The sequence below is a fragment of the Panthera pardus genome, unplaced genomic scaffold (genome assembly GCF_024362965.1).
Source record: "Panthera pardus isolate Hobbes unplaced genomic scaffold, ASM2436296v1 HiC_scaffold_2, whole genome shotgun sequence".
Taxonomy (NCBI): Eukaryota; Metazoa; Chordata; class Mammalia; order Carnivora; family Felidae; genus Panthera; species Panthera pardus.
Genome location: NW_026526765.1, coordinates 66,797,241 through 66,821,912, shown reverse-complemented (window position 1 = coordinate 66,821,912; position 24,672 = coordinate 66,797,241). Strand labels below are relative to the sequence as shown.

General features: G+C 41.6%; 1 protein-coding gene across 1 annotated transcript in view; it reads right to left on the bottom strand.

Moving 5' to 3' along the window:
* The window catches only part of REEP5 (receptor accessory protein 5), a 39,068-nt gene extending 14,958 nt beyond the window's left edge, over positions 1-24,110 (bottom strand). Inside the window, exons 1-3 of the mRNA XM_019450211.2 lie at positions 23,914-24,110; positions 23,090-23,183; positions 4,316-4,454 (exon numbers count right to left, since the gene is read on the bottom strand). Coding sequence (XP_019305756.2) covers positions 4,316-4,454; positions 23,090-23,183; positions 23,914-24,031 — 351 coding nt within the window. The 5' untranslated portion in view covers positions 24,032-24,110. The remainder of the gene's footprint in view (positions 1-4,315; positions 4,455-23,089; positions 23,184-23,913) is intronic.
* Between the last annotated feature and the right edge of the window lie 562 nt (positions 24,111-24,672).

Sequence of the window (24,672 nt, the reverse complement as noted above, 5' to 3'; positions counted from 1 at the left end):
CTATTAGATGGATCTTATGAAGGACTTCAAAATTGTTTGTAGTTTAAAATATGTGACATCCAAATAAGATTATAAAAATATAAATGCTAAACATCTTTGAATAACAAAAACACACAGAAAATCCAGCAACCTTTGAAATCTTAATTGCTACCACAGGCTTTTTAAAAAAAAATTGCTTGAAAATTCTTCAGCCATCTTACAAGGCATTCTGTGGTAACGTTATTCAAAATTAAGAAATTATAATGAGCATGTTTTCATTTAAATTTTTTAACTATGTAGTTTTTTTTTGTTTTACCATAAATGGTGTCCCACTATATGTAATGTTTACCAATTTTTTATAATTAATGAATTATGCAAACATTTCTATAGATGTGAATCATTTCATTCCATTTAACTGTATGGGTGTACTAGTTTTTTCCAAGTCTTTTTTTTTTTTAATAGAAGTATAGTTGACATACAATATTATATTAATTCCAGGTGTACAACACAGTGATCTGACAGTTATATACACTATGCAATGCTCGTCACAAGTAGAGTTACATCCGTCACCGTTCAGAGTTATTACAATATTATTGACTATATTCCCTGTGCTGTATCTTTCATCCGTGTGACTTACTTATTTTAGAACTGGAAGTTTGTACCTGTCAAGCCCCTTCACCTTCCTCCTTCCTGGCAACACCAGTTTGTTCTCCGTGTTTATGAGTCTGCTTCTGGTTTTTGTTTGTTCATTTTTTTCAATTCTACATATAAGTCAAGTCACATATGGGATCTTTCTCTTACTTACTATTCTTAGCATAGTTACAGCTATGGACCCTCTAGGTCCATCCATGTTGCTGTGAATGGCAAGATCTCATTCTTTTTTATGGCTGAATAATATTCCATTGTGTGTGTGTACACATCACATCTTTATTTCATTTAGTTCATTTATTGACAACACTTAGATTGTTTCCATACCTTGGCTATTGTAAATAATGCTGCAAAAAACACAGAGGTGTATATAGCTTTCTCAATTAGTGTTTTCATTTTCTTTGGGTAAACACCCAGTAATAGAATTACTGGATCACATGGTATAGAATTTTAATTTTTTGATGAACTTCCATACTCTTTTCCACAGTGGCTGCACCAATTTACATTCTCACCAACAGGACATGAGGGTTGCCTTTTCTCCATATCCTTGCCAATGCTTGTTATTTCTTGCCTTTTTGACACTAGCCATTCTGACTGGTGTGAGGTGACATCTCACTGTGGTTTTGATTTGCATTTCCCTGATGATAAGTAATGCTGAAAAGACACATGCTTTCATGTGTCTGTTGGCCATGTGTATGTCTTCTTTGGAAAAATGTCTATTCAGGTCTCCTGCCCATTTTTTAATATGTATATATACTTATTTATTTTTAAGAGAGGGAGAGAGTGGAGATGGGCAGAGAGAGAGGGACAGAGGATCAGAAGTGGGCCGCACACTGACAGCAGCAAGCCCAATGGGGGGATCGAACTTTTAAACCACAAGATAATGACCGGGGCTGAAATTGGATGCTGAACCAACTGAGCCACCCAGGGAGCCCCTCTCCTGCCCATTTAAAAAAAATTTTTTTTTCCATATTTAGAAGGAGAAGAAAGAGAGTGGGAGCAGGGGAGGTGCAGAGAGAGAGGGAGACACAGAATTCGAAGCAGGCTCCAGACTCTGAGCTGTCACACAGAGCCTGATATGGGGGTCGAACTCAAGAATGAACTCAAGAACCGTGAGATCATGACCTGAGCTGAAGTCTGATGCTAAACCAACTGAGCCACCCAGGTGCCCCTAAAACAGAGGTTTTGGCATAGAAGTCCTGTCCTTGTGAGGCACTGAGGAAAATGAGTGGAACTAAGTAGCAGGGCAGCTCCTCCCCATACCCTCCTGCTCTGTCCCCTTGAGCTGTGTGTTACAGCTTCTGAGCATCTCTTCCTAATGCTGCTGGGGGAGCAAAGGGTGCTCCTTTGGCCTGAGGGGCTATGTGGTGGGAGAAGGGTTATGAACCACAGTTCCTCTGCTGGCTGGGACTCCCTACCCTAGGACTCATCCACCCCTACCCACAGCTTCCTGGGACCAGCATGGACTGGCATGTGGTCTTCCTCCATCCCAGTGCCTAACAGAACAGCTGATACTGTTAGAGGAAAAGGAGCTTACAGGCCAAAATAACAGGAGATTTGAAAAGCACAACCATTTCAAAAAGAAAGACAACACGATCAACTACCAAATTCTATCAGCAATAGAAATATTAGAACTAACCAAGACTTAAGCTAAATTGCTAACTATGTCAGACGAAACAGAGCAATAAGAAACAAGAATGAGAAAATATAGGAAAGAGACAAGCAAAATCATTAGATACAAAAAATAGTTGAAATAAAGAATACGCTGTGTGGCATATATAACAGAATGGAGTAAACTTCAAAACTGGAAGGGAAGATTGAAAAATATGTATCTATGAATAAATACATTATTTACACAAGAAAACATCTATAGATTGTAAAAACAGCTAAGGCCAGAGATAAAGCAAAAACGTATCCATAACTGCCCAGAATTAAAAATGAAGACAACATCAACATGTTGGTAGGTGGGGTGAGGGAGACCAAAGAATGAGAGCTTCCTGCATCTAATTTCCTTTATCTAAATTTCTTTAGACAAAAAATTTAAAAGAAAGTAAACAGAAATGTAGAAACAGTAAGACAAATTGAACTAACAAGGACCCTCGAAATAGGTCTGAATATGTAAATAAGAAAACGATGATTAGTTCCAGGGAAAATAAAAAGCAGCAAGAACACTACATGTACATGATATGTACACTACATGGTATAACTAAATCATATTTACAAAGTCACAATAATGTAAGTGGTGAATGTGTATCTAACCAAAATTATGATACAAACACCTGAGGAAGATGGGGACACAGGAGGACTGCATGTGTATGTCAGGGACAAGCCAGGAAAGGGAACCAAATCCTACCAGTAGGAATCAAGAGCTAATCCGTCAAATAGAAAAATTAAAAGGTGGCTAAACAAGAATGTTATTTAGAAACACAGAGGTAAATGACAAAATAATCTGCCATAAATGTAGGGATAATGGTTGCTTTTAAGGAATGCAGTATAGGCAGCAGGGTTTGCTGTTTTTCTTGAAAAATCTTACAGAAGTATTTGAGTCTTCATTTCACGGGTGACTTTTAAAAAAATGAATACTTAAGAGTATGAAGGGAAAGATGAGAACTCAGAATTCATAAGGGCTGGAATCCCCACTCTCTACAGCTTGGGAAGTCTGGCCCCATGAGCCTGAGGTACCATCTACATTCTATGCAACTAATGGGAAGCAGGTCTCTTCCACGGAAGACACTCAAGGAACCAACTGAAGACAGTTTGTCCTATCTAGAAAGAAAGAACCACTCTATCTATTAAAAGATGTTAACTTTTTCATTCTCAGTCAGAATCAATACAGGTCCCATTAGGAATGAGTTTCAACTTCCTAATCCTTGTCCTCACATGGTGGTGACCACGGCTAGATTTCTACCAAACACGAGGTGTGGCAGGGCTGATCCCTGACCATTGCACCTGTCAAAGTTATCAAAATGACTTCCTCAGAGAGCCCACTTCACATCTTCATTCTCCAAACCTATATAAGAAATAAGGTGTTTTTTTTTCTTCTAATGACTCCTAGGGTGCCTGGGTGGCTCAGTCAGTTAAGCGTCGGACTCTTGATCTTAGCTCAGGTCACGATCTCACAGTTAGTGAGATCGAGCCCTGAGTCGGGTTGTCTGCTGACAGAACAGAGCCTGCTTGGGATTCTGTCTCCCCCTCTCTCTCTGCCCCACCCCTGCTCACACTCTCTCTCAAAATCGATACATAAACTTAAAAAAAAAAAAGAGAAAGAAAGAAAGAAAGAAAGAAAGAAAGAAAGAAAGAAAAAGACTCCCACACACCACTGTAAATAATCAATGGCCTGCCAAAGGTGCAGTGCTTCTGCATCAAACCTAGGTAACACTGCCTGAAGGGAGGATCTTGGTAAACTAACAACAATGCTTGTGCTAGGTCACAGTATTTCCATCTTTTATTACCAAACACATCTTGAATACACAATTGCTTTGGCTGTTTCCAAGACAGTATACAAAATAAGGGAGGTGTGTCGAATTCTGTTTTCCTATTTATAATCTGAGGCAGAGCCACAGATGTCCAACACTCAAGCATCTGTTCCTGTTATATAGGTCCTAAGATGGAATTTATTTTAGTGGTAGGGCACAAAGCAAATACATAGATGGAAGGAAACAGAGAAGTTCACAAAAATCCAACATACCTTCAGCATGTAGTAGAAGGGGACCCATGACAGGAAGAGGTCAGAGAAGAATTCAGCAATGCTGAACACACCATACACTACCCAATAGGTCAGCCACTGGGTATCATCTTCTTTGTTGGGACTCTCTATGGCTTTAATCCTGAAAGGCAATACAAAAGCAAGTACATCATGTAGTGTGATCTCAATGAAACACTTTCGAACAGCAGACTTTGACAGCCTGCCCTCCCATACCAGGTAGGAAACTCAGGCAAATGTATGCACCTTGTCATGGAGATAAGAATACAACGTAAGAAGCAATCTGGAAATAACAAGCCATTGTGACTACCTGTTACCAGTCTTCTTGTCACCAGAGAAACCAGCACTAGCTGTCCCCTGGATTTCCACTCTGTCTTAACCAGGCACCAGGAGATATCACCAATGACTGGGAACTCCCAAGTGCAGGCCTGCCTCCAGAGCTTTATCAAGGATTCTTAAAAAAAAAAAAAAAAAAGAAAAAAAAAAAAGAAAAAAGAGGAAGAAAAGAAAAAGAATTCTCTTATGGCAGGGAGCCTGGCTGGCTCAGTCGGTCGGTGGAGTATGTGACTCTTGATCTCAAGGTTGTAAGTCTGAGTCCCATGTTGGGTACAGAGATTATTTAAAAATAAAATCATTAAAAAAAAAAAAAGAATTCTCTCATGGTAACTTAGTTTTTATGTACTTTTAATAACTGAGCTATATTATGGGTAAGTAGAAACTTCCACAAAGGAACTTCTGGGACATAGGTCAGATACTGCCCAAAGTCTGTAACATAACTTCATAACAAACGGGTGAAAACAAGTATCATGGTGTCCATTTGGTTCTATCATTGTGTGATCTTTTGGCTGTAGACTTTCCTTCCCTCATCAGTTAATAACATGACTTTCTCAGTACCAGCTACTGCTTAAACAAATTTCATTCTGCAAATGAATGGAAATAAGTTTAAAATAATCTGTTACTTCTGGGGCACCTGGATGAGTGGAGCCTGCTTAAGACTCTCTCTCACTCTCTCTCTCAAAATAAATAAACATTTAATTAATTAATCTTTTACTTCTGAATCACAGAAATTTCTTTCATGCCTGGGAATCTCTTCATTCTAAAGCTGAATTCCTTAATTTTTTAATCCTATCCTAACACATGTCTGGACACTTATCAGAACTGAGCTGGACTAACACAGGAAACTCGAAGGTCTATGAATAATATTGTTAGCTTATGAGATGGGCTAACTGCTGAAAATACTTGGTAAGATGGGTTCCCCAAAGGGACCGTTAGACTGCTGAATCATGCTGAGTCATTCTCTAAGAAAGCCTCTGAAGTGATGAGAAGCAGCTGTGGGCTTGAGGTCCGCTTGTATGCCTGGGTGTTGTAAGAAAACAACCAAAGACGGGAAAGTTCTAGCTGACTGAGATGAGTGCTAATGACATGAGGAAGAGAAGAGGAAGAAGAGATAAAATCAATACCTCTCTGCAAGCCAAGACAACGCAAAAGTTTTTCAACTTACACAAAAGAATCATAAAATTAATTTATGAGAGCAGATTATAAAATAATGGCTTGTAACTTGTGGACTATGTCTGTGTTCCAGCTTTCCTCAGATAGAAGCTGGCAAATGTAACAAAAGGCCAAAGGAAAAGCGTGGGCAAGCACATTAACCAAAGAACTAACAGTGGTATCCCCTTTACACATAAGGCCATTTTCCTATCCATTTCTATTTAAGTGGATCTTTTAAGTTATTAGTTATTAGTTTGATAAAGATTTGTTTCTTAGATGTCACTCCTGGGCAGAGGGGATATGGAGTTATATTTCACTTAAGGTATTCATTTTGGAAACCAAAGCAATTCATGACTATGTAGTAAACAAACATCCAGTAAACAAATGTATCCACACATAAATATAAACTGAAATATACATTTCATGGAAACATTCTGGTATTTTCAATTCCATTCTATGTCATTGTTTTTAAGAGGTTAGTCAAGGTCCACAGATTCAAAACCAGAAAAACCACCCCAAACAGTTCAAGTTCTGTGCTTCAAGGAATAAATTTTTAAATAATTTCCATAACTTATAAACACTAGGCATTCAAAGGCTTCCATGTTAATACACTTGGAAAACTACGTAGTAACATCGAAAGCAGGAAGAAAAGAGCTCCAAACAACACACAGGTTGATCACAACTTTGTAGAAAACCAAGGCACATGAAAGAGGTCAGGACAAAACCAGAGTCTTATTAAGCTGAAGAGATTTTTAATAGAATTTCTCAGATAATTGAAGCATTTAATTACTGTTTTAATTTAAAATACCATAAGGGCACCTTGGTGGTTGAGTCGGTTAAGTGTCCAATTCTTGATTTCATCTCAGGTCAAGCTCTCACGGTTCGTGGGATAGAGCCCTACATCGGGCTCTGGGCTAACAGCATGGAGTCTGCTTGGTTTCTCTCTCTCCCTCTCCCACTCTGCTCCCCCTTCCTGCTGGCACATGTGTTCCCCCCCCCCCTCTCAAAATAAGTAAAATAAACTAGTCACAATAAGAAAGAACATAAGTGACAGTCCATAGGTGTGGAACCTTAGAATCAAAATGGTGAAGCACTCCAATCTAGTTATGGGAAGAGTAGAGAAGAGCTCAAAACTGGCATTTCCTGAGTGCTATTTACTTATATACTTCCTTGTCCGAGTGCATGGACATAGGTGACTATTCAACAATACACTCCACAGCCTTGTACTTCTACTGAATCATATTTCAACACAGTGTATCAGAATGAGGATGTAGCAACTTATCAGGCAACACAGGAATTCAAAAATCTTAAGCACTCTACACCCTTCCATTCTAGCCAAAATGGCACAGCTAAAGAATGGGAAGAGGTAGGAACCTAATAATTTTCCTCCCCAACATCATTTACTGACAAGAATATCTTTTCCCCACCTCATGTTCTTGCCTCCTTTATTGTAGATTAACCATATAAGCATTATTGACCATGAAAGCATGAGCTAATTTCTGGGCTCTCTATACTGTTCCATTGATCTGTGTGTCTATTTATGTGCCAGTATCATACTGTTTACTGTGGCTTTGTAATCGATCTTGAAGTCTGGCATTGTGATACCTGCAGCTTTGTTCTTTCTCGAGATTGCTTTTGCCATTCAGGGTCTTTTACGATTCCGTACAAATGTTAAGATTATTTGTTCTAGTTCTGTGAAAAGTGCTACTGCTATTTTGATAGGGATTACATGGAATCTGCAGATTGCCTTGAGTAGTATGGACATTTTAACAATATTAATGTTTTCACTCCATAAGTGTGTTATATCTTTCCATCTATGTCCTCTTCAATTACTTTCATCAATGCCTCATAGTGTTCTACCTAAGAGTTATTTTAATTTCATAATAGCCCTATGATGTAAGGATTGTTATTTTCAGGAAATACTGGGGCTTAAGGAAGAAAAACAACATGTGCAGGGCTCCTAGCTACAAGCAGCAGAGACTGGGGGCACCTGGCTGTCTCACTCAGTAGAGTGTGCGACTCTTGATCTCGGGTTCATGAGTTCAAGCCCCATATTGGGTGGAGAGCTTACTTTAAAAAGAAATTGAACAAGTAGCAGAGGTTGGATTTACACCCAAGATTAACTCCAACAAAGCCCGTGCCTATTTCACTATCCCAGTCTGTTTCCCTATTTAGAACAACTCACCACCAGGCTGCATAACACTTAGCAAAATGTCTGGTACCAAGTAGGCATTTAATAAATATTTACTGCATTACTATAAATACAAAAAGAGTTCATAATATTTCTTTTGGAAGGGACCAGAATGATCTAGTCTTGTGCTGAAGAAAACCAAGACCCAAAAAGAGTAAATTGGTCACAGAAGACAAATAAGAGAAGTCAGTCTCAAGGCCCAGATCCTTAGAGAACCCTTCCACCCTCCAACCTGCTTACCTGAGGGGGGACAGGCAGAGGTGGGGAGGGAAGGGAGGCTATCAGAAGTGAACAGGACATGTTCTGAGTTGGTGCCCTAGTCCACTGTTTCTCAAACTTAGATGATGATCCATAACCACCTACAGAACTAGCTAAACATACACACCTGGGTTCTTTTCAGACCTAGTGATTCAGACTCTGGCATGTAGAGCTTTAAGCTTTAGAAAGTTGTGCAGGTGATCCTAAGGCTGAGCCAAGTTTCAGAACTATTGGTCAAAGTTTCAGTCTCAGCACCACCTCTGCATATCTTTTCCAGGAAAGAAAACCCAAATGATGGATTTGTAGCCAAAGGGTAGGTTACCCCTTTCCCGCAACAAACAAGAGGCCAGGAGAGAAGAAAAGTTAGAGAAGGCAAACTGAATGATATCTCTGCTACAATTAGGATGAGTCACTCTAAGATAATGTAGAACGCTCACCTGAGCATTCTCAAACTTGTAAAAGAATTCAAGATAAAAACATCTCCTAAACAAAACTCTTTTGCTAAAATTTTAAGAACCAATCTAAAAGTTCTCTATTACGTTGGCTAGAATATCAACCTCCCCCGGGGCTTTTCGATCTCTAGCTAAACCCCAGAGGAGTTCTGGAACTATCCCAAAGACAGCTGGCAACAATTCCAACCACTCTCCCCACAGGCCTGGGCCATTGTCTTATTTATTCTCAATGTGCCCTTGCCCTTAAGTGAGCTATGTTAGCCATACCACAGACACTAAACCTGGGTTTAGAACTACACATTCACAAAAGACAGACACCATGGTCTTAGATTGCTCTCTGCAGACTCACTGCCATATTCTCACCACTGATCCAAAGCCTGGTCACTTGGGCTTGGTTCTATGGCTTCTTTGTTCTCTCTCTCCTCAGCCACCTACCATGTTCCGGGGGCAGAGCTTGGTCTACCTCAAGCAAGGGGCAAAAAAGAAATGAGGCCTGGGTGAGCAGGAGAAACAGGGCTAAGGTCCAGAAGATGGCTGTCAATACTATACATGGGAGGGGTTAGCAGTTCTAAAAATTCACAGAGCAGAATTAGAAATTGTAGAATGTTGAGTTAGAAGCTGTCTTAGAGACAAACTGTTCATGTTCTATATTATATAGACCAACATATGAAGTTCAAAGAGAAAAGACTGATATTAAAGTAATTTCAATGAAAATAAAATATTATGAAGTATGTGTCTACAGGTTTTTTAAGGGCAGCAATGGGCTGTGTAAATACATTTTGGTATATCCATACAATGAAATATTCTGAAGTCTTTAAAAAGGATATTAACAAAGAAAGATGTCCAAGCTACAATGTTGAATGTAAAAAGTAGATAACTTTGTGTTTTGAAAAAGAAAGAGACATGGACATCTATTTCTATGTGTTTACAGACCAAGAATGGTATCCAGAAGCATAGATTTCAAATTGTGTAAAGTTAATCCTGGGCATTGGGACTGCAGAATTTCACTTTTTTAAGGTCTTTGTAATGAGCCTGTACAATATTTTTATAACAAGAGAAAGGAAAAATATTTCTATGTGGGAGAGAAAAATAAACACCAGGCTTTCTATAACTACTTCCTCCTATGGGACTAACTGTCTCTTTAGGGCTTTGTTAAACACTGAAGTGAACATCAGGCATATTCATTAAATTTCTCTCTTGAGGAAACAGCTCATGGTTTTCTTACAAACTTCTCTAACAGTGATCAGAAGAGAGTCCTGTAGTCCAACACATGGAATGGACTCATTCTAATTTTCTATTTCAAAAAAGCAAACTATCAAAAATTTATTAATTACAGGGTGCCTGGGGCTCAGTTGGTTAAGCATCTGACTTGTGATTTCAGCTCAGGTCATGATTTCGAGCCCCATGTCAGGCTCTGCCACTGACAACACAGAGCCTGCTTGGGATTCTCTCTCCCTCTTTCTCTGTTCCTCCTCTGCTTGCGCATGTGCATGTGCTTTCTGTCTCTCAAAATATATCAACATTTTGAAAAATTATTAATTACTCTGGATGATGGAATAGCCTGGCTTTTCCCTCCATTCCTTCCCAATGCTCATCTGGCTTTGCATCACTTCACCACCCTTGGCATGCACCTTGTATCCCAGTTCCAGCACTTACTAGGCACATGACCTTGAGCAAATTATTCTGGGCCTTAGTTTCCTCATTTGTCAAGAAGGAATGATAAACCTGATCATGCTGTTATGAAGATTAAATGATTACATGCAAAGCACTTAGAATCAGTGACTTGAACCAAGTAAGTTCTCATTAAATATAACCTTAATAGATAGTACTTATAATGTGGTAATAATTTAATATTATTATTATTATTGGGAGGCAAGAGAGTAAAAAAAGCTTAGTCCTTCTGGCTAAGTACAGCTGGTAGAGGGTTAACAGCATTGTTAATAAGGCTAAAAGGAGATTAGAGAATTACCCATGGATTTTAATTACACTTCACTCTCCAAATCCCAATGCTATAGAGAGTAAAGAGCTGAAATCCCCAAATCCCATTGGCAGGTCAATGGGAACAAACTCAGACACTGGTGAAAACATTTTTCAGGCCCATGGTGTGAAGGTTCATGGGCCAAAATTCTTTACATTGGTATTAGATTGGTACTGATATGCACAGAACCCACTGGCCAGACCACTGGGCTCCTCCAGTGACTGGTACCGGCTGCCTTCACCCTTCCACGTCCCATTAGTTTGTTTACACCTTTATTGCTGTTTTCTAAAAGCAAGGGCAGGAATGAAGGATAGTGAAAGGACAGCATTAAACATGTGTAAAGAGGGTGCCTGGGTGGCTCAGTCAAGCATCTGACTTCGGCTCAGGTCATGATCTCACGGTTCATGAGTTCGAGTCTCACATCACCCCTCCTGGGATTCTCTCTCTTTCTGCCTCTTGCTCACTTGTGCCCTCTCTCTCTTTCTCTCTCTCAAAAAAAAAAAAAAAAAAAAAAGAGAGAGAGAGAGAGAGAGAGAGAGAAAGAGAAATGTGTAAAGAAAACAAAGTTTGCACAGAGGTAATCTTGGGCTACCAGTATTCTCTCCCTCCAAATCTGAGTCATTATTCAGAGAACCTAAGATATTCCCTGCCCCATATGGTAATCCACCACAGAAAATCAGTGACAGATTCATTCAGATGCAAGTATATATACTGAGCACCAACAATGCAACTGACATTGTAATTAAAGCCCTTGGGGCCAAAACAGACTCAAGGACCAAAAGCCAACAGTCAAAAAATAGTTCCCCTGCTAATTAAGGAGCACATGTGTGATTGGGGAAGGGTCTTATGAAGGAGGGTTATGGAGGCAGTTATGGGAAACTGGAAATCTTAACAGAAACAAAAAGTAAAAAATGGGATTTAAGATTTTAAAATTGTTAAAATGACACCCAGTGCTTAGGAACATGCACACCACTGTACCATAACAGAAGAAAACCATCAGCCATACCACATATTTACAAACCTGGAAGAACAAACTCTTATTGTACTTTTTTGCTCTTGGAATAATAATGTCTTAAGGACCCAAAAAAGTAAGTGGAAAAAATTAATGAAAATTAATGAAAGGAGGTCTTTCCTTAATCATTTAATGACCTAGAGTTCATCACAACAATGATTAGTTTTCCTCTTTGTAGATTAGTAAAAGTAACCACCCTTAATTAAGCACTTACTGAATGCTAGATTCTGTGCCAAGTGTTTGACATATACTATCCACCCCTTTTACTCAACAAAATTGACCTTTATGAAAGTTAATCTGATTTGCCCAAGAGTTAATACAGCTAGTAATTATCAGGTCTATATACATATGCTTCTGATCACTCACACCAAAGAAATTCAGATATACACCACCTGAATGGTACATGGTTCATATGTAACTTGGCCACTACAATTCAGATTAGCCAAATGACATAAAATTAAATAATATATTTCTTCAAAGCACTGGCTTTACTACTAAAACCAATTGTATCCATCCATGGAAGTTTAATTTTAATGAGTCAATTATATCACCAGACTGACAGTGAATCAAAAAAAAAAAAAACAGTTAATAAAACAACCTATAATAATAAACAGCCTTGAGATATGCTGTTGGTAAAGAACAGAAAGAAATCTGCCTCAATTCCACTTGGTTTGTTTTATCTCTAACATGGTAAATTTTATTTAATAGCAAATATTCCCGAGTTCAAGGTAGATTATTTGAAGCCTAAGTATGAAGAATACAGACCATAATGTTTATAATCCTTTTTGATACGGCAAACATATAACGTGACCATACACAGCACCCACTATGCATGAGACTACTTCTGCTGTGTTAATTTATCAGAGAGTGTGATTTAGGAACTCCTGAGAGCTCAAAAAGGTTTACTAATTTCTTATTACCTTGGTTGAGGAGAATGCCACTGCAAATCTTATTTGACACATACAGTGCATCAAATTAGAAGGAAAAATTACATATTTTAAGACATAAACACTAGTTTGTTTCCATGCTAATAAAAACATTTTTCTTCTTCATGGAAGAAAAGAAGGTAAGAAGCCATGGGCACTCAGAGTTACTTGTTTTCCACTGTAGAGCAGTTGTGCTGTCAAAGCAAGAGAGAGGCTCCTGTACAGAGCTAGAGAAACTAATGGAAGAAAACAGAACATATGAAAAACTCCATTTGCTTATTACGATTTATATCAAGCCAGCCCTCCTCCCCTATTCGAAAAAAAAAAAAGAAAGAAAGAAAAAAGATATGATAGGTAGCTAGGTATGCATCCTAAATAAGTAGAAACTATCTTCTAAGGTTACTATACAAGAACAACGAAAATATATCAAACTCCTTTACTCTTTAATATGGTGTTTGTTCTCCTATATAAAATGACCGACTTAATGAAATACATAAATAGGCTAAATTCACAGGCAAATACATTTTAGATGAGTCTATAAAACATCTCCAAGGGAGACTGAATAATAAAACAAAAGTAGTCATTCAGTCGTCAAATAGTTTGGTGTTTAATTACAATGATCTTATTTACCAACTTCCCACCATTTTGTTTTTTAATGCAAAATGAAATATTCAGTTACAGTCAAATATAAAACATGAGGAATGTTAAAGTGTGCAGGCCAGAGAATTCAGGCATCCCTACGACTACCCCTGGCTTTGCCCCAACAAACCCATGACCCAAGTCCAGTAATTGTTTGTGGCCTTAGTTTCCAAATCTGTAAAAGGTAGCTCTTGCCCCAGCAGCTTGATCTCTAGGACCTAAACTAGCTAACATTTTATTACTCAAAGCTTAATGTGCTACTGGGTGTTGTATGGAAACCAATTTGACAATAAATTTCATATATTGAAAAAAAATTAAAAAATAAAAGATCATTCTTTCCCTGCTTGAAGGAAAAAAAAAAAAAAAAAGAAAAAAAAAAGCTTAATGTGCTAAACTATTTGATAGTTAAAAAAGATGTATGCCTAAAGCAATAAAACAGCAGATGCAAATCCTACTGGAACAACCCTTTGTCAATAAAATGAATGGTTCTATAAATGTAATGTCTATGTCAAGTATAGTATCATCAAGTTTAACTTAGGCTCAAGTACGCTCACAACCTGGACAAGAATGATCTAAACTGACCTTTCCTAGACAAAAGAAGGCCACATCAAGATAGGCAGATAGCAGCCTCGAGTTACCTCTGACATGTAAGTGATCCCTTCACCAGATCACCTGGCATAACTCTCGGAGGCTGCAGGATAAATATAGTGGTCATGTGACTGAGAGGGACTGATAAGCTCTACTCCCAAGAACCAGAAGAGTGTGCTAGCCACAGACCAAAGTCAGAAGAGGTTTCTACAGGCCCCACTTATATTTCAATTGCTACAAAAAGCCATTTCATGAACAATTTTTGAAACTGCTTTCCAATTCTAAATTAATTCATTGTTCCTCAAAATTAACTAATTGGTAATGTTGTCAACAGTCACCAATACCTTAGAATGTCCCATATGTATTTCTAGTTGTTTTAAATACCATAAGAGGAAATGAAGTTGGAAATGGACTCCTCATTCAGAGTCAGTCTTGAAAAAGAGAACTCCAAGATGAGTTGGATGAAGGCAGAGGACAAATAAACCACATCTCTAGGGCCCTCAAAAATAGGAAAACATTTTCATTAAAATTCACAGGGAGCATTCTAGAACAGAACATTAGGAATGAGATCTCTCCTCATGACTGCTTAAGAGCCCAGAAAGTAGATCATGAGTAAGTAATTTAAATCATTCATCTTATTTGCTCCTTAAGACCTTCCTTTCTCTATGGTACAGGCAAGGGAGATGGGGGGAACCCTAACCTAACCTAATCTAAAATTCTGGCTGTAATTGCCTACAAAAATAGTGACATGCGATTATAAGGATATTTTATTACATTTTTAGTTTCTCCACAATTCCATCTTAAAATAGCTCAGCAATATTAGCAGTAATACTAAGTGAAAACTCAACCAATAAAAAGCTGATAAAACTTAAACATCTGACATCTCAGGATGCTGAAGGCAAAATTCACACAATGCCAGTAATGGAGCCAAGTGCACGTCGGCCAGAACACCACCTGAGCTTCACACTACCCAGAGGAGTCAAAGTGTGGGCATTCACCACTCTGCTCTTCAGCACTCCAGCACAGAGCTTACAGTTGTGGAGAGAAAAGCTAGTGTAATAGGAACGTAAGCAGCTTAGGAGAAAGTGTATCTGCCCCCAAGTTCTCAAGAGTAAAAAAGAAACAAACCATAATTACAAGTTTTTTTCTGGGGGGGAAGCACCCAAGAAAACAAACACCCCCCTTACTAATGAGTCTCAGAAGAGAACCACAAGTACACATCCTCCAGCACCATTAGGGAAGCCTCACTTTGCGTCAGTGGACTTTGTTTTCCGAAACAGAAAGTGGTGCTCAACTGCCAGTCATACCAAGACAACTTCCTCCAATGCTCCTTCGGAGAACACCTCTGTTACAGGAGGCTGCCACTGCAAATCTTGAATGAGTTGATCTGAGTCCTCTGTAGACTATGCTCCCGCACTTTGTCTGCTGTGAATCATTAGCTAAGAAGAGGCAGTAGCTTTTACTTCTGGTTAACTGTATTACAACTCTTGTGGTTACTCTGACAGTGTCTTTCCCAAATATCACCCCCCCACACACCATCCCCTTTTCGATCTTACCGCATAGGAGTCACCCCCAAACATCTCCTCCTAAAGATTCTCTGCCTCCTGACACAGAACTAAAGGCAAGGCCACATTCTCTCAGGAAATGCAATTCAGTGTGCCATCCTCATAGGGGCTTGCCCTGGTAAAAGAGAGCAAGTCTCTGCAAATAACTAGTTATGTCACTGCTGTTGTAAATCAATGATACATAACAAGAGAAATAACTTGTTAGTTATTTCTAATACATTCTAACTCATGTTCCCAAAACACTGCAAATGCCTATGTGTGCAGATAGATGACTTGGTTGGGGGGGGGGGCAGTCCCCTATTTGAGAGAGGAAAAATACACTGCATCAAGACAGTGTATTGACTATGTCAAACTGAGAAAAGAAATAGTTTACATCAACAGTTCAATTTTCATCTCTGCATAGGGCATGGCATGTATCTGAGACAGTCGAAGAGCCACATGGAAAGCAGTGTAACATAAAACTTAAAAACATGGGCTCTGGGTTTGTTGTTAGTCAGTAAGTAAGTAAGCAAGCTCTATGCCCAATCTGGGGCTTAAACTCATGACCCACAAGATTAAGAGTCTTATGCTCTACCGATTGAGCCACCCAGGCTTCCTGGGTTTAAATACACTTTACCATCTACTAATTGTGAGACCCTGATCAAGTTACTTCTTTCTCTGTTTCCTTATCTGTAAAATGGGGACAATCATAGTATTTACATCAGAGGGTTGCCATAAGGATTAAATGAGCTACATTTGTAAGGCACTTAAATAGGGATGTAAGTATCTATTAAATGAAGTGCTACACAGGTATTCAGCTATGCAAACAGCTAAAAGCAGTAACATTGTTTGTATTGGTGGCACAGTTTAAAATGGGCTGGTATGGAGTACTTGGGTGGCTCAGTCAGTTAAGCATCCGACTTCAGGTCAGGTCATGATCTCACAGTTTGTGGGTTTGAGCCCCACATCAGGCTCTGTGCGGACAGCTCACAGCCTGAGCCTGCTTCGGATTCTGTGTCTCACTCTCTCTCTCTCTCCCCCTCCCCTGCTCTGTGCTCTCGCTCTCAAAAATAAACATTAAAAAAATTTTTTTTAATGTGCTGGTGAGGACACAGGAGATAGAATCACACATCACTGAAATGGGCATGAGATTTCAAAAGTGTTGCCAAACATTAGACTGTATACAGTCATCAAAATGCTGGACTCTAAACATATTTAATCTTTTCGAGTCTGGTACTAAAATATGCCTCAAGGTGCTTTCACATTCCTGCGTAGTAGCTGAGGGTTCCAGACCAAGACTGGCCCCTGTGTGAACTTCAGAAACATACTCTACCTCTCTGTGCCTGGATCATTTGAAAACTAAAGGAATTAGGGGCACCTAGGTAGCTCAGCTCATTAGGCATCAGACTCTTGATCTCAGCTCAGGTCTTGATCTCAGAGTCATGAGTTCAAAGCCTTATGCTGGGGTTTAAAAAAAAAGAAAGAAAGAAAAGAAAACCAAAGGAATTAGATTACATGCTTGATCTCTAAGGCCCAACTCTGATAGTCCCAGGAAGGTGGTAGCCTGATCTTTATGAAAAAATGAAATAAAAATAAAAGTTAATAGACATTTTTGTGGAATTTTTTTTAAGTTGCTGAGTAGGATAGAAAGCAAACTCTCCTCCTTTCCTTTCTCTGCAGGACAAAAGCAAAAATAGAAAATAAAGTCATTAGGGGCGCCTGGGCTGCTCAGTCGGTTGAGCATCCGACTTAGGCTCAGGTCATGATCTCACAGTGTGTGGGTTCGAGCCCCACATTGGGCTCTGTGCTGACAGCTCAGAGCCTGGACCCTGTTTCAGATTCTGTGTCTCCCTCTCTCTTTGCCCCTGCCCCACTCACGCTCTGTTTCCCTCTGTCTCAAAAATAAACGTTAAAAAAAATTTTTTTTTCAAGAGGAAAGACAGTCATTAGACTTTCCCTCATAATTCCATTTGAACAAAGAAGCAGGGACAAGACTAGCACCCACTCGAGGACCCCCGGTGAGGGCTACCTTAGGTCTCTGGCAATAGACTCTGCATGTGAGGGTGCAGCATAGCACACGCTCATAGGGCGTCTTTCAGAAAGACTCTTATTTGTGCAATGCCACTAAAAGCAGGGCTGTACTGGGGCACCCGGGTGGCTCAGTCTGTTAAACATCCAACTCTTGACTTTGGCTCAGGTCATGATCCCTTGGTCATGAGATCAAGCTCTGCATCAGGCTCCGTGCTAGGCATGGAGCTTCTTTAAGATTCCCCCTGCCCCACTACTCTCCTTCTCCCTCCCTTCCTCCCTCCCTCTGCCCTCTCACCAAACAAAAGCAAGGCTGCACCATAAACAAAAGGCCATATATTACAGGATTCCATTTATATGAAAAGTCCAGAACAAGCAGATCCATAGAGACAGAAAATTGTAAGTGGTTTCTGGAGACTGGGGCATAGGAGAAATAGGGTGTGAATGCTAATGGATCCAGTTTCTTTTTGAGGGTGATGAAAATGTCTTGGAATTAGATAGCAGTGATGGTTGCACAACTTTATGAGTATACTAAACACTGAATTGTACACTTTAAAAAGGCTGCATGTGAATTATATCTTGGCAAAAAAATGGGCAGCATGGGGGTGGGTCTACCTTAATAACAGAGTTCCTACAATGCAGTGGTCTGCCTTCTCTTCTCAGGAATAGAGTGAATAAAGAGATGACAGCAATTCTGTCAATAGCTCTTGACAATGAGAAGGCTGGAATTAGATTTCAAAGTGCCTGTACAGTGTGGCCAAAAAGCCTGGAAACATACGGAAATGATGTACCAGAAAGTAAGAGTAACCAGTAGGGGGCGCCTGGATGGCTCAGCCGGTTGAGTGTCCAACTTCGGCTCAGGTCATGGTCTCGCAGTTCGTGGGTTTGAGCCCCACGTCGGGCTCTGTGCTGACAAACAGCTCGGAGCCTGGGGCCTGCTTCGGATTCTTTATCTCTCTCTCTCTCTCTCTCTCTCTCTCTCTCTCCTCCTCCCCTGCTCATGCTCTGCCACTCTCTGTCTCTCAAAAATAAACGTTAAAAAAAAATTTTTTTTAAAGAGTAACCGGTAGGAAGGGGATACCTCATAAGGCACTAACTGCCCCTCCAGGAGCCAGGCCTCCAGCTGTCTGTTCCAACATGCCACAACCTCACCTGAAGCCAGGTAATGCCAGGGTCCCACCCACAGCTTTCCCAAGGTGGTGAGTCACAGGATAAGCAATGAAGCCATATGAGCTTTTCCAAATTTTATTTCTGTGCCCTGCAGCCTCTAAGCCCAGTGCTGACCATTACATACAATCTGTAGGCCTCCCTACGATGGAGGGAGAAGAAAGGAAATAGCGGAAGCAAAAGCTGAAGGTGAGAAAGGCTGAGACTGGCAAGAGTTTTGCAGGATGGCTAATTCCTTCCAGAGATCACAGTAGCCAAATGACCTTAAAATGTAAATCATATCATGTCACCCCCTAAATTGTTTTATGTTTCTTTCTTTATTTTGAGAGCGAGCATAAGCAGGGGATAAGCAGAGAGGAGTGACAGAATCCCAAGCAGACTCTGCACCATTAGCACAGAGCCTGATGCGGGGCTCAAACTCACAAACTGCAAGGTCATTACCTGAGCAGAGATCAAGAGTCGGAAGCTTAACTGACTGAGCCACCCAGGCATCCCTCATGTCACCCCCTATTTAAAACCCATCCAAGGCAATCAGAAAACCTGCCAACTCCCTACAAACTACCAGGAATAAAAACTACACTTATTAACTGGCCACCAGCCTTGCCTGATGGCACCTGCACCTCTCTGGGTCGATCTCACCTTTCTTCCCACTCAGAGCGTCCAAGGCGCTGTTCCTGGCACATGCTGCTCCCTCGGCCTGGCTCTGCTCTTGGCTGGCCTGGCACTTTCTCATTCCTCAAGCCTTAACTCAGATGGTATCTCATATAAATACGGAAAGGGGGTCCTTCCCGCAATCCCCTACCCCAGCTCCCTGTCAATTTTCTTCACAGGGCTTGCTTACCACACTGTGTCACTACTTTATTTATTGTAGTGCATGTAGGTAGACCGTTCATTCAAAGAGAATGGAGAGCATGTTGACCTCAGCCCATCGTGTATCTCAAGTGTTGCCACAGTGCCTGGCATGTGGCTGGATTTGACTTTTGCTAAATAGATGAACCCATATTGTTTAGAATAACTCTGGCTGGGGAGCACAGGGAGAATTATAAGAGGCAAGGAGAACTATTAAAGGGAAAGGGATCACAGATCACATTTTTTAAAATAATTGTTTTAAGTTTATTTTGAGAGAGACAGAGCATGAGCTGGGGAGGAGCAGAAAGAGAGGGAGAGAGAGAATCCCAAGCAGGCTCTTCAGGGTCAGCACAGAGCCCAACATGGGGCTCGAACTCACGAAACTATGAGAGCATGACCTGAGCCAAAATCAAGAGTAGGAAGCTTAACCGATTGAGCCACCCAGGTGCCCCACAACTAACACTGATTTGGGTGCCACCAATAACACCATTTTCAAGGGGTTTCTGGCAATTACACAATTACACTGCTTAAGCGATGAACAAACTTGATTAGACTAATGTTTAACATTGACTGCCTGAATTTTACTCACAGGGGGGGTCTGTGTGCTTTGTACTATGCACACAGTTCCACATCACCTTGACAAAGCAGAGGCCAGGTGGGGCCCAGGGTCAGCAGGCCATTTTTCTCTCCCTTGTACCCCATTTTCAAGTGTAACAAGCACAGATTGCTGCTGCTGTACATCACACGTTCTCAACATTGGCTGACATTAGAACCCTTTACAAATTGTAAAAGACCAACGAGCCTGAATCCCCCAAACCCAGGCTGCATCCCAGGCCAATTACACCAGAATCTCTGGAGGTTGGGACTAGGCCTCAGCACTTCTGAAGGCTCCTCAGATAACTCCAATGGGCATCTAAGGCTGAGAACCATTGTTTTAGAGAAAAGTCCAAATACCCACAGAGAGCAATCTTCACTTAATTTCCTTATGGTCAGAGAATCTTATCTTTATTTTATAGGTAAAAGAGTTGCGTCTACAAAAAGGAAGCATCCTATGAATAAATACCACTCTAGAGATGCTCATTATTTCCTGAATTTTTCATGATATTCCCTTTATTAGATTTTTAGCACTTTTCCAACCCCTAGTAAGGTGTCCTACAAATGTCACTTTACCTCAGAATATTCAAATAGAAAGGAAAGTATACTCAGTGAATAGAATTAATTCTAAAATATATAAAACCCACCCACCTGACCCACTCAGAAATATGACTGTCTCTATCATTTCACAGAATTATGAGCAATAGACAGGAGCATTTGGTTTCTTGGAGGTAAAAAGAGCCAATACTATTCAGCTGACTATGCAGAAAATGAATAAATGACTACAAACAAATGATTTTTAAAAAAAACCTGAAATTGACTTGCTTTAAAATATGACTGAAAATGAGGTTCCTGCTGGAATTAATCCACTTCAGGTCAAGGAGAAACATACTTGAATTCTGTCTGCACCTTTAGTCATGTAGAGTACCGCACATATCTGAATATACATAGCCCACCTAGAAACAGATTTTTACTTGACTAAAGCCCACATCAGCGATCTCATCACATCAACAGAAAAGGTTATGTTTCTCACAGGATTATGTACCAAATGGTACTGATGTGGAAAAGTTTTTTATCCCTCAGTATTTTCAAAAGTCTGTATTCCTTGCTAGTTCAAAATAATTCAAGTAGCTAGACAGTTACTAAAATGCCACCCAAGATTTGTTCAAAATATAATCAATAACCTCTGAACTACAAACCTGAAAAATGCTTCAAACTCTTTTTTATTAAAGAAACTCTTGGGGCACATGGGCGGCTTAGTCCATTGAGCATCTATCTGACTCTTGATTTCGGCTTAGGTCATGATCTCATGGGTTTGTGAGTTCGAGCCCCACATCAGGTTCTGTACTGATGGTGTGGAGCCTGCTTGGAATTCTGTCTCTCCTTCTCTCTGCCCCTCCCCCACTTGTTTCTCTCTCTCTCTCTCTCTCTCTCTCTCTCTCTCTCAAAATAAATAAACATTGAAAAAATCTAAAAGAAAAAACTCTTGCAAGTAGAATACACAATCAGAAGGGACGTACATTTATGTTATTTTGTCTGTTATCATAGACATGTGGTGCAAGCCTTTTTTGTAAGTTTATCTATTTATTTAGAGAGAAACAGTGTGCATAAGCAGGGTAGGGGCAGAGAGGGAATCCTAAGCAGGCTTTGCAAGTTCAGTATAGAGCCCAAAGCTGGGCTGGATCTCAAAAAGCCATGAGATCATGACCTGAGCCAAAATCAAGACAGAAGCTTAACCGACTGAGGTACCAAGGTGCCCACAAGCCATTTTTATAATCAGTGTTGCCTACACACTTTCTATATACACCTACACCATATTCTCAGTAGATTACATTTTTGGAAAACTTTTATTCTTATACTTTTTCTCACTGATCTGAAAGTCAAATCAGTTTTCCTGGTCTGCCCTTCACAATCTTTTGGTATACATATGCAACCTCAATGGTGCTTTAGCAGGTAATACCGGATAAGGGTAAACGCTTTTCTCAACATGACGACAGGACCCCCAAATTCATAAGCAAGTAGTATCCTAATATGGCCAGACTTCACGGAGTGCTACTAAGGATATGCACCCAACTAATACAGCAACTACTTATGTCACTTCAATTTAATTGTTCAAATCAGAACTAACTTCCAAAACATGTTTCCTTCTTTCTAGTCATATATTAAATTCTAGCCTGCCCTGTAATAGACCCAAGATGTAATACATGTGTTTATCTGTGTCTTAGCCTCCCAGCCTAAATGTTTTCCTTTATCTCTATAGGCGAGAAAAGTTGCAGAGACCAATTCAACGAAAGCAAAACCCACCAGCTTTCTCGGGTAGTGGTGTAGAGTAAAACAATTCATTTGTGGGAAAGAATTCCTATTTGAATGAATGAAAAAATAAAATTGTAGATAGAATATTTTCAAAATAACCATTGTAGGGTGAAAACCTCAAGTAGTAATAAATTCAGATACGTTTTTAAGCTTAATTATATAAATGAGTCATTTCTACAACCAAGGATCTATATTAGGAATGCATTTTATAAGGTTGTTTTTATTTTTATCCTAGGGTGTTTTCCATTTGCCTGTAAGAAGTAGCCAGTCTTTTCAAAATCATGAAAGCAAAAGTCTCCCCAGTTTCTGCATTAACATTAATTCTGAATTAGGGAAGTCCCATTTGATGGGGTTTTACTGTCTGTGCACATACATATAAGGAGAAATATCCATTTAAATAATTGTTAAGGAGAAGGAATCAGCTTTCTGTACCCAGTTAAGATCTCCCCACCAGTTAAGGCAGGACGACTTTGTTGTAACGCTTTCCATTTGTGCATCCATTAGAAGGCACCCACCCTGCCAACATAATCTGATGAAATAAGCATTTCGGCTAGTCATCAGGAGATCAGGCATCAAGTTAAGGCTCTAAAATGTGTAACCTTAAGCAGTTACTACCTTCTGGTGCACTGACCGCTCTCCCAGGAAAATGCGGATGTGTTAGTAACTAGGGCAGCCCTGGATGGGGGATGGGGAGGAAGAGGAGGAAAGGAGGGTTGAGGGGGAGCCACTTACGAGACGTAGGCCGGATAGCCAAATCCTATCAAGTTGCAGAGGAGAGAAGCTCCATAACCGAACATCAGATACAAAGCCACCAGCCCAATGACACCTGGAGACATGAAGATGAGGAGAGAAGTGGGTCTTGTGGGACAAGAAGCGCTAAGCCGGACAGCCCCCGCCCACACCGCAAGGCTTGGCCGGGTATAGGCGATCTAGAAAAACAAACCGCCGTAAGGTGGGGCCCGCGCCTTTGCGGGCTTTGCAGTGAGTCCGGGGATAACCAGGCAGCCCCTACCTTCGAGCCGTTCCTCGTGCTCTCCCTCCACAGGGCTCCCCCGCCGTACCGCGCAGTAGCCCAGGGAACCCGGCTCCACAGAGGATCCAGAGAGGCCCCGACTCCTTCGCCTGCCCGCGGCCCCTCCCCTCCCGGGGACACTCTTCTCTGTACTGAGCTCCACGGACAGTGTTAAGAGCATGCCCGCGCGCCCTCCCGCAGGAGGCCCCTGCCATCCCGAGCCTAGCCTGCGCAAGGCCTCTGGGACACGGCACTCGGCCGCGGGGACAGACACGTCAGCGCCGGCCCTCCCCGCTCCCCGGGCGCTCCGCCACCGGGCCGCGGACACAGGCCAGCACCCCCCCCCCCCCACCCCCCGCCGCCGCAGCCCAGGCGCCCCGGCGGGGTCTCTGGCCCCAAGCCTCCCCGGGCGGCCAGACGGCCCCTAGGATGCCTCTCGCCCCCGTCTGTCACCGACCTCCGAACCCCCTCCCGCTCGCTTCCCCTGCAGCTGGTGCAGCAGCTGCTCCCGGGGCCCAGCAGGCGGTGGCGACCCCGCACCCACCGAGCGCGATGTATCTCCTGTTCACGCCGGTCTTGGCCTCGAGCTTGGCCAAAAGGTCGGTCATGCAGTTCTTCTCCTTCAGAAACCGGTCGAATCTCTCTCGCGCGGCCGCAGACATGGCGAGGACCTTCGCACCGCCGCCCGGGCTGCTCCTAGTGCCGGGGCTGAGCGCGAAGACTGGGGCGGGGGCGGGGGCGAGGGCGGGGGCGGGAGGCGGGCGGGACCGGCGCTAGTTGACGCGGCCAGCTCCCGCGCGGCCCCTCGCCCCGCCCCGCCCGCCCCACCCGCGCTCCGCCACCAGCGCCACACCCGGCCAGCGGCCCGACTTGCGCCTCCCTGGCAGTGGCAAGGGGCCCGAGCTGCAGCGGCTCCCGGCGGCGGGGCGACCGTACCCCGCGTCTAGCAGCCTTAATCCACGGAGGGTAGAGTCGGGTGAGACTCTTGCGAGCTCCTTTCGCAAATCCGATGAGTGCAAAAGCAGGTGGAAAGGGAAAGGCAGGTGCCCTTGTTGCCCCCACCCTCAGTGTAGTGGGACTGGTCTGATGTGCCTGTACTACTGTGCTAACCCTACTAAGGCATTTGAAATCTAAAAATTGAAATGTACGACCACCCTGAAAGAACTCCTGTCGGAGACATGCTTTTCCCCCCAATGCCAGAACTCAGCATAGTTTTTCTCAATAGCCTTTTTGGAAAGACTCTTGAAGAGACTTAAAACACCCTCCCCTGGGGGACACCCTTTCCAAGAAAGGACTGCACTAC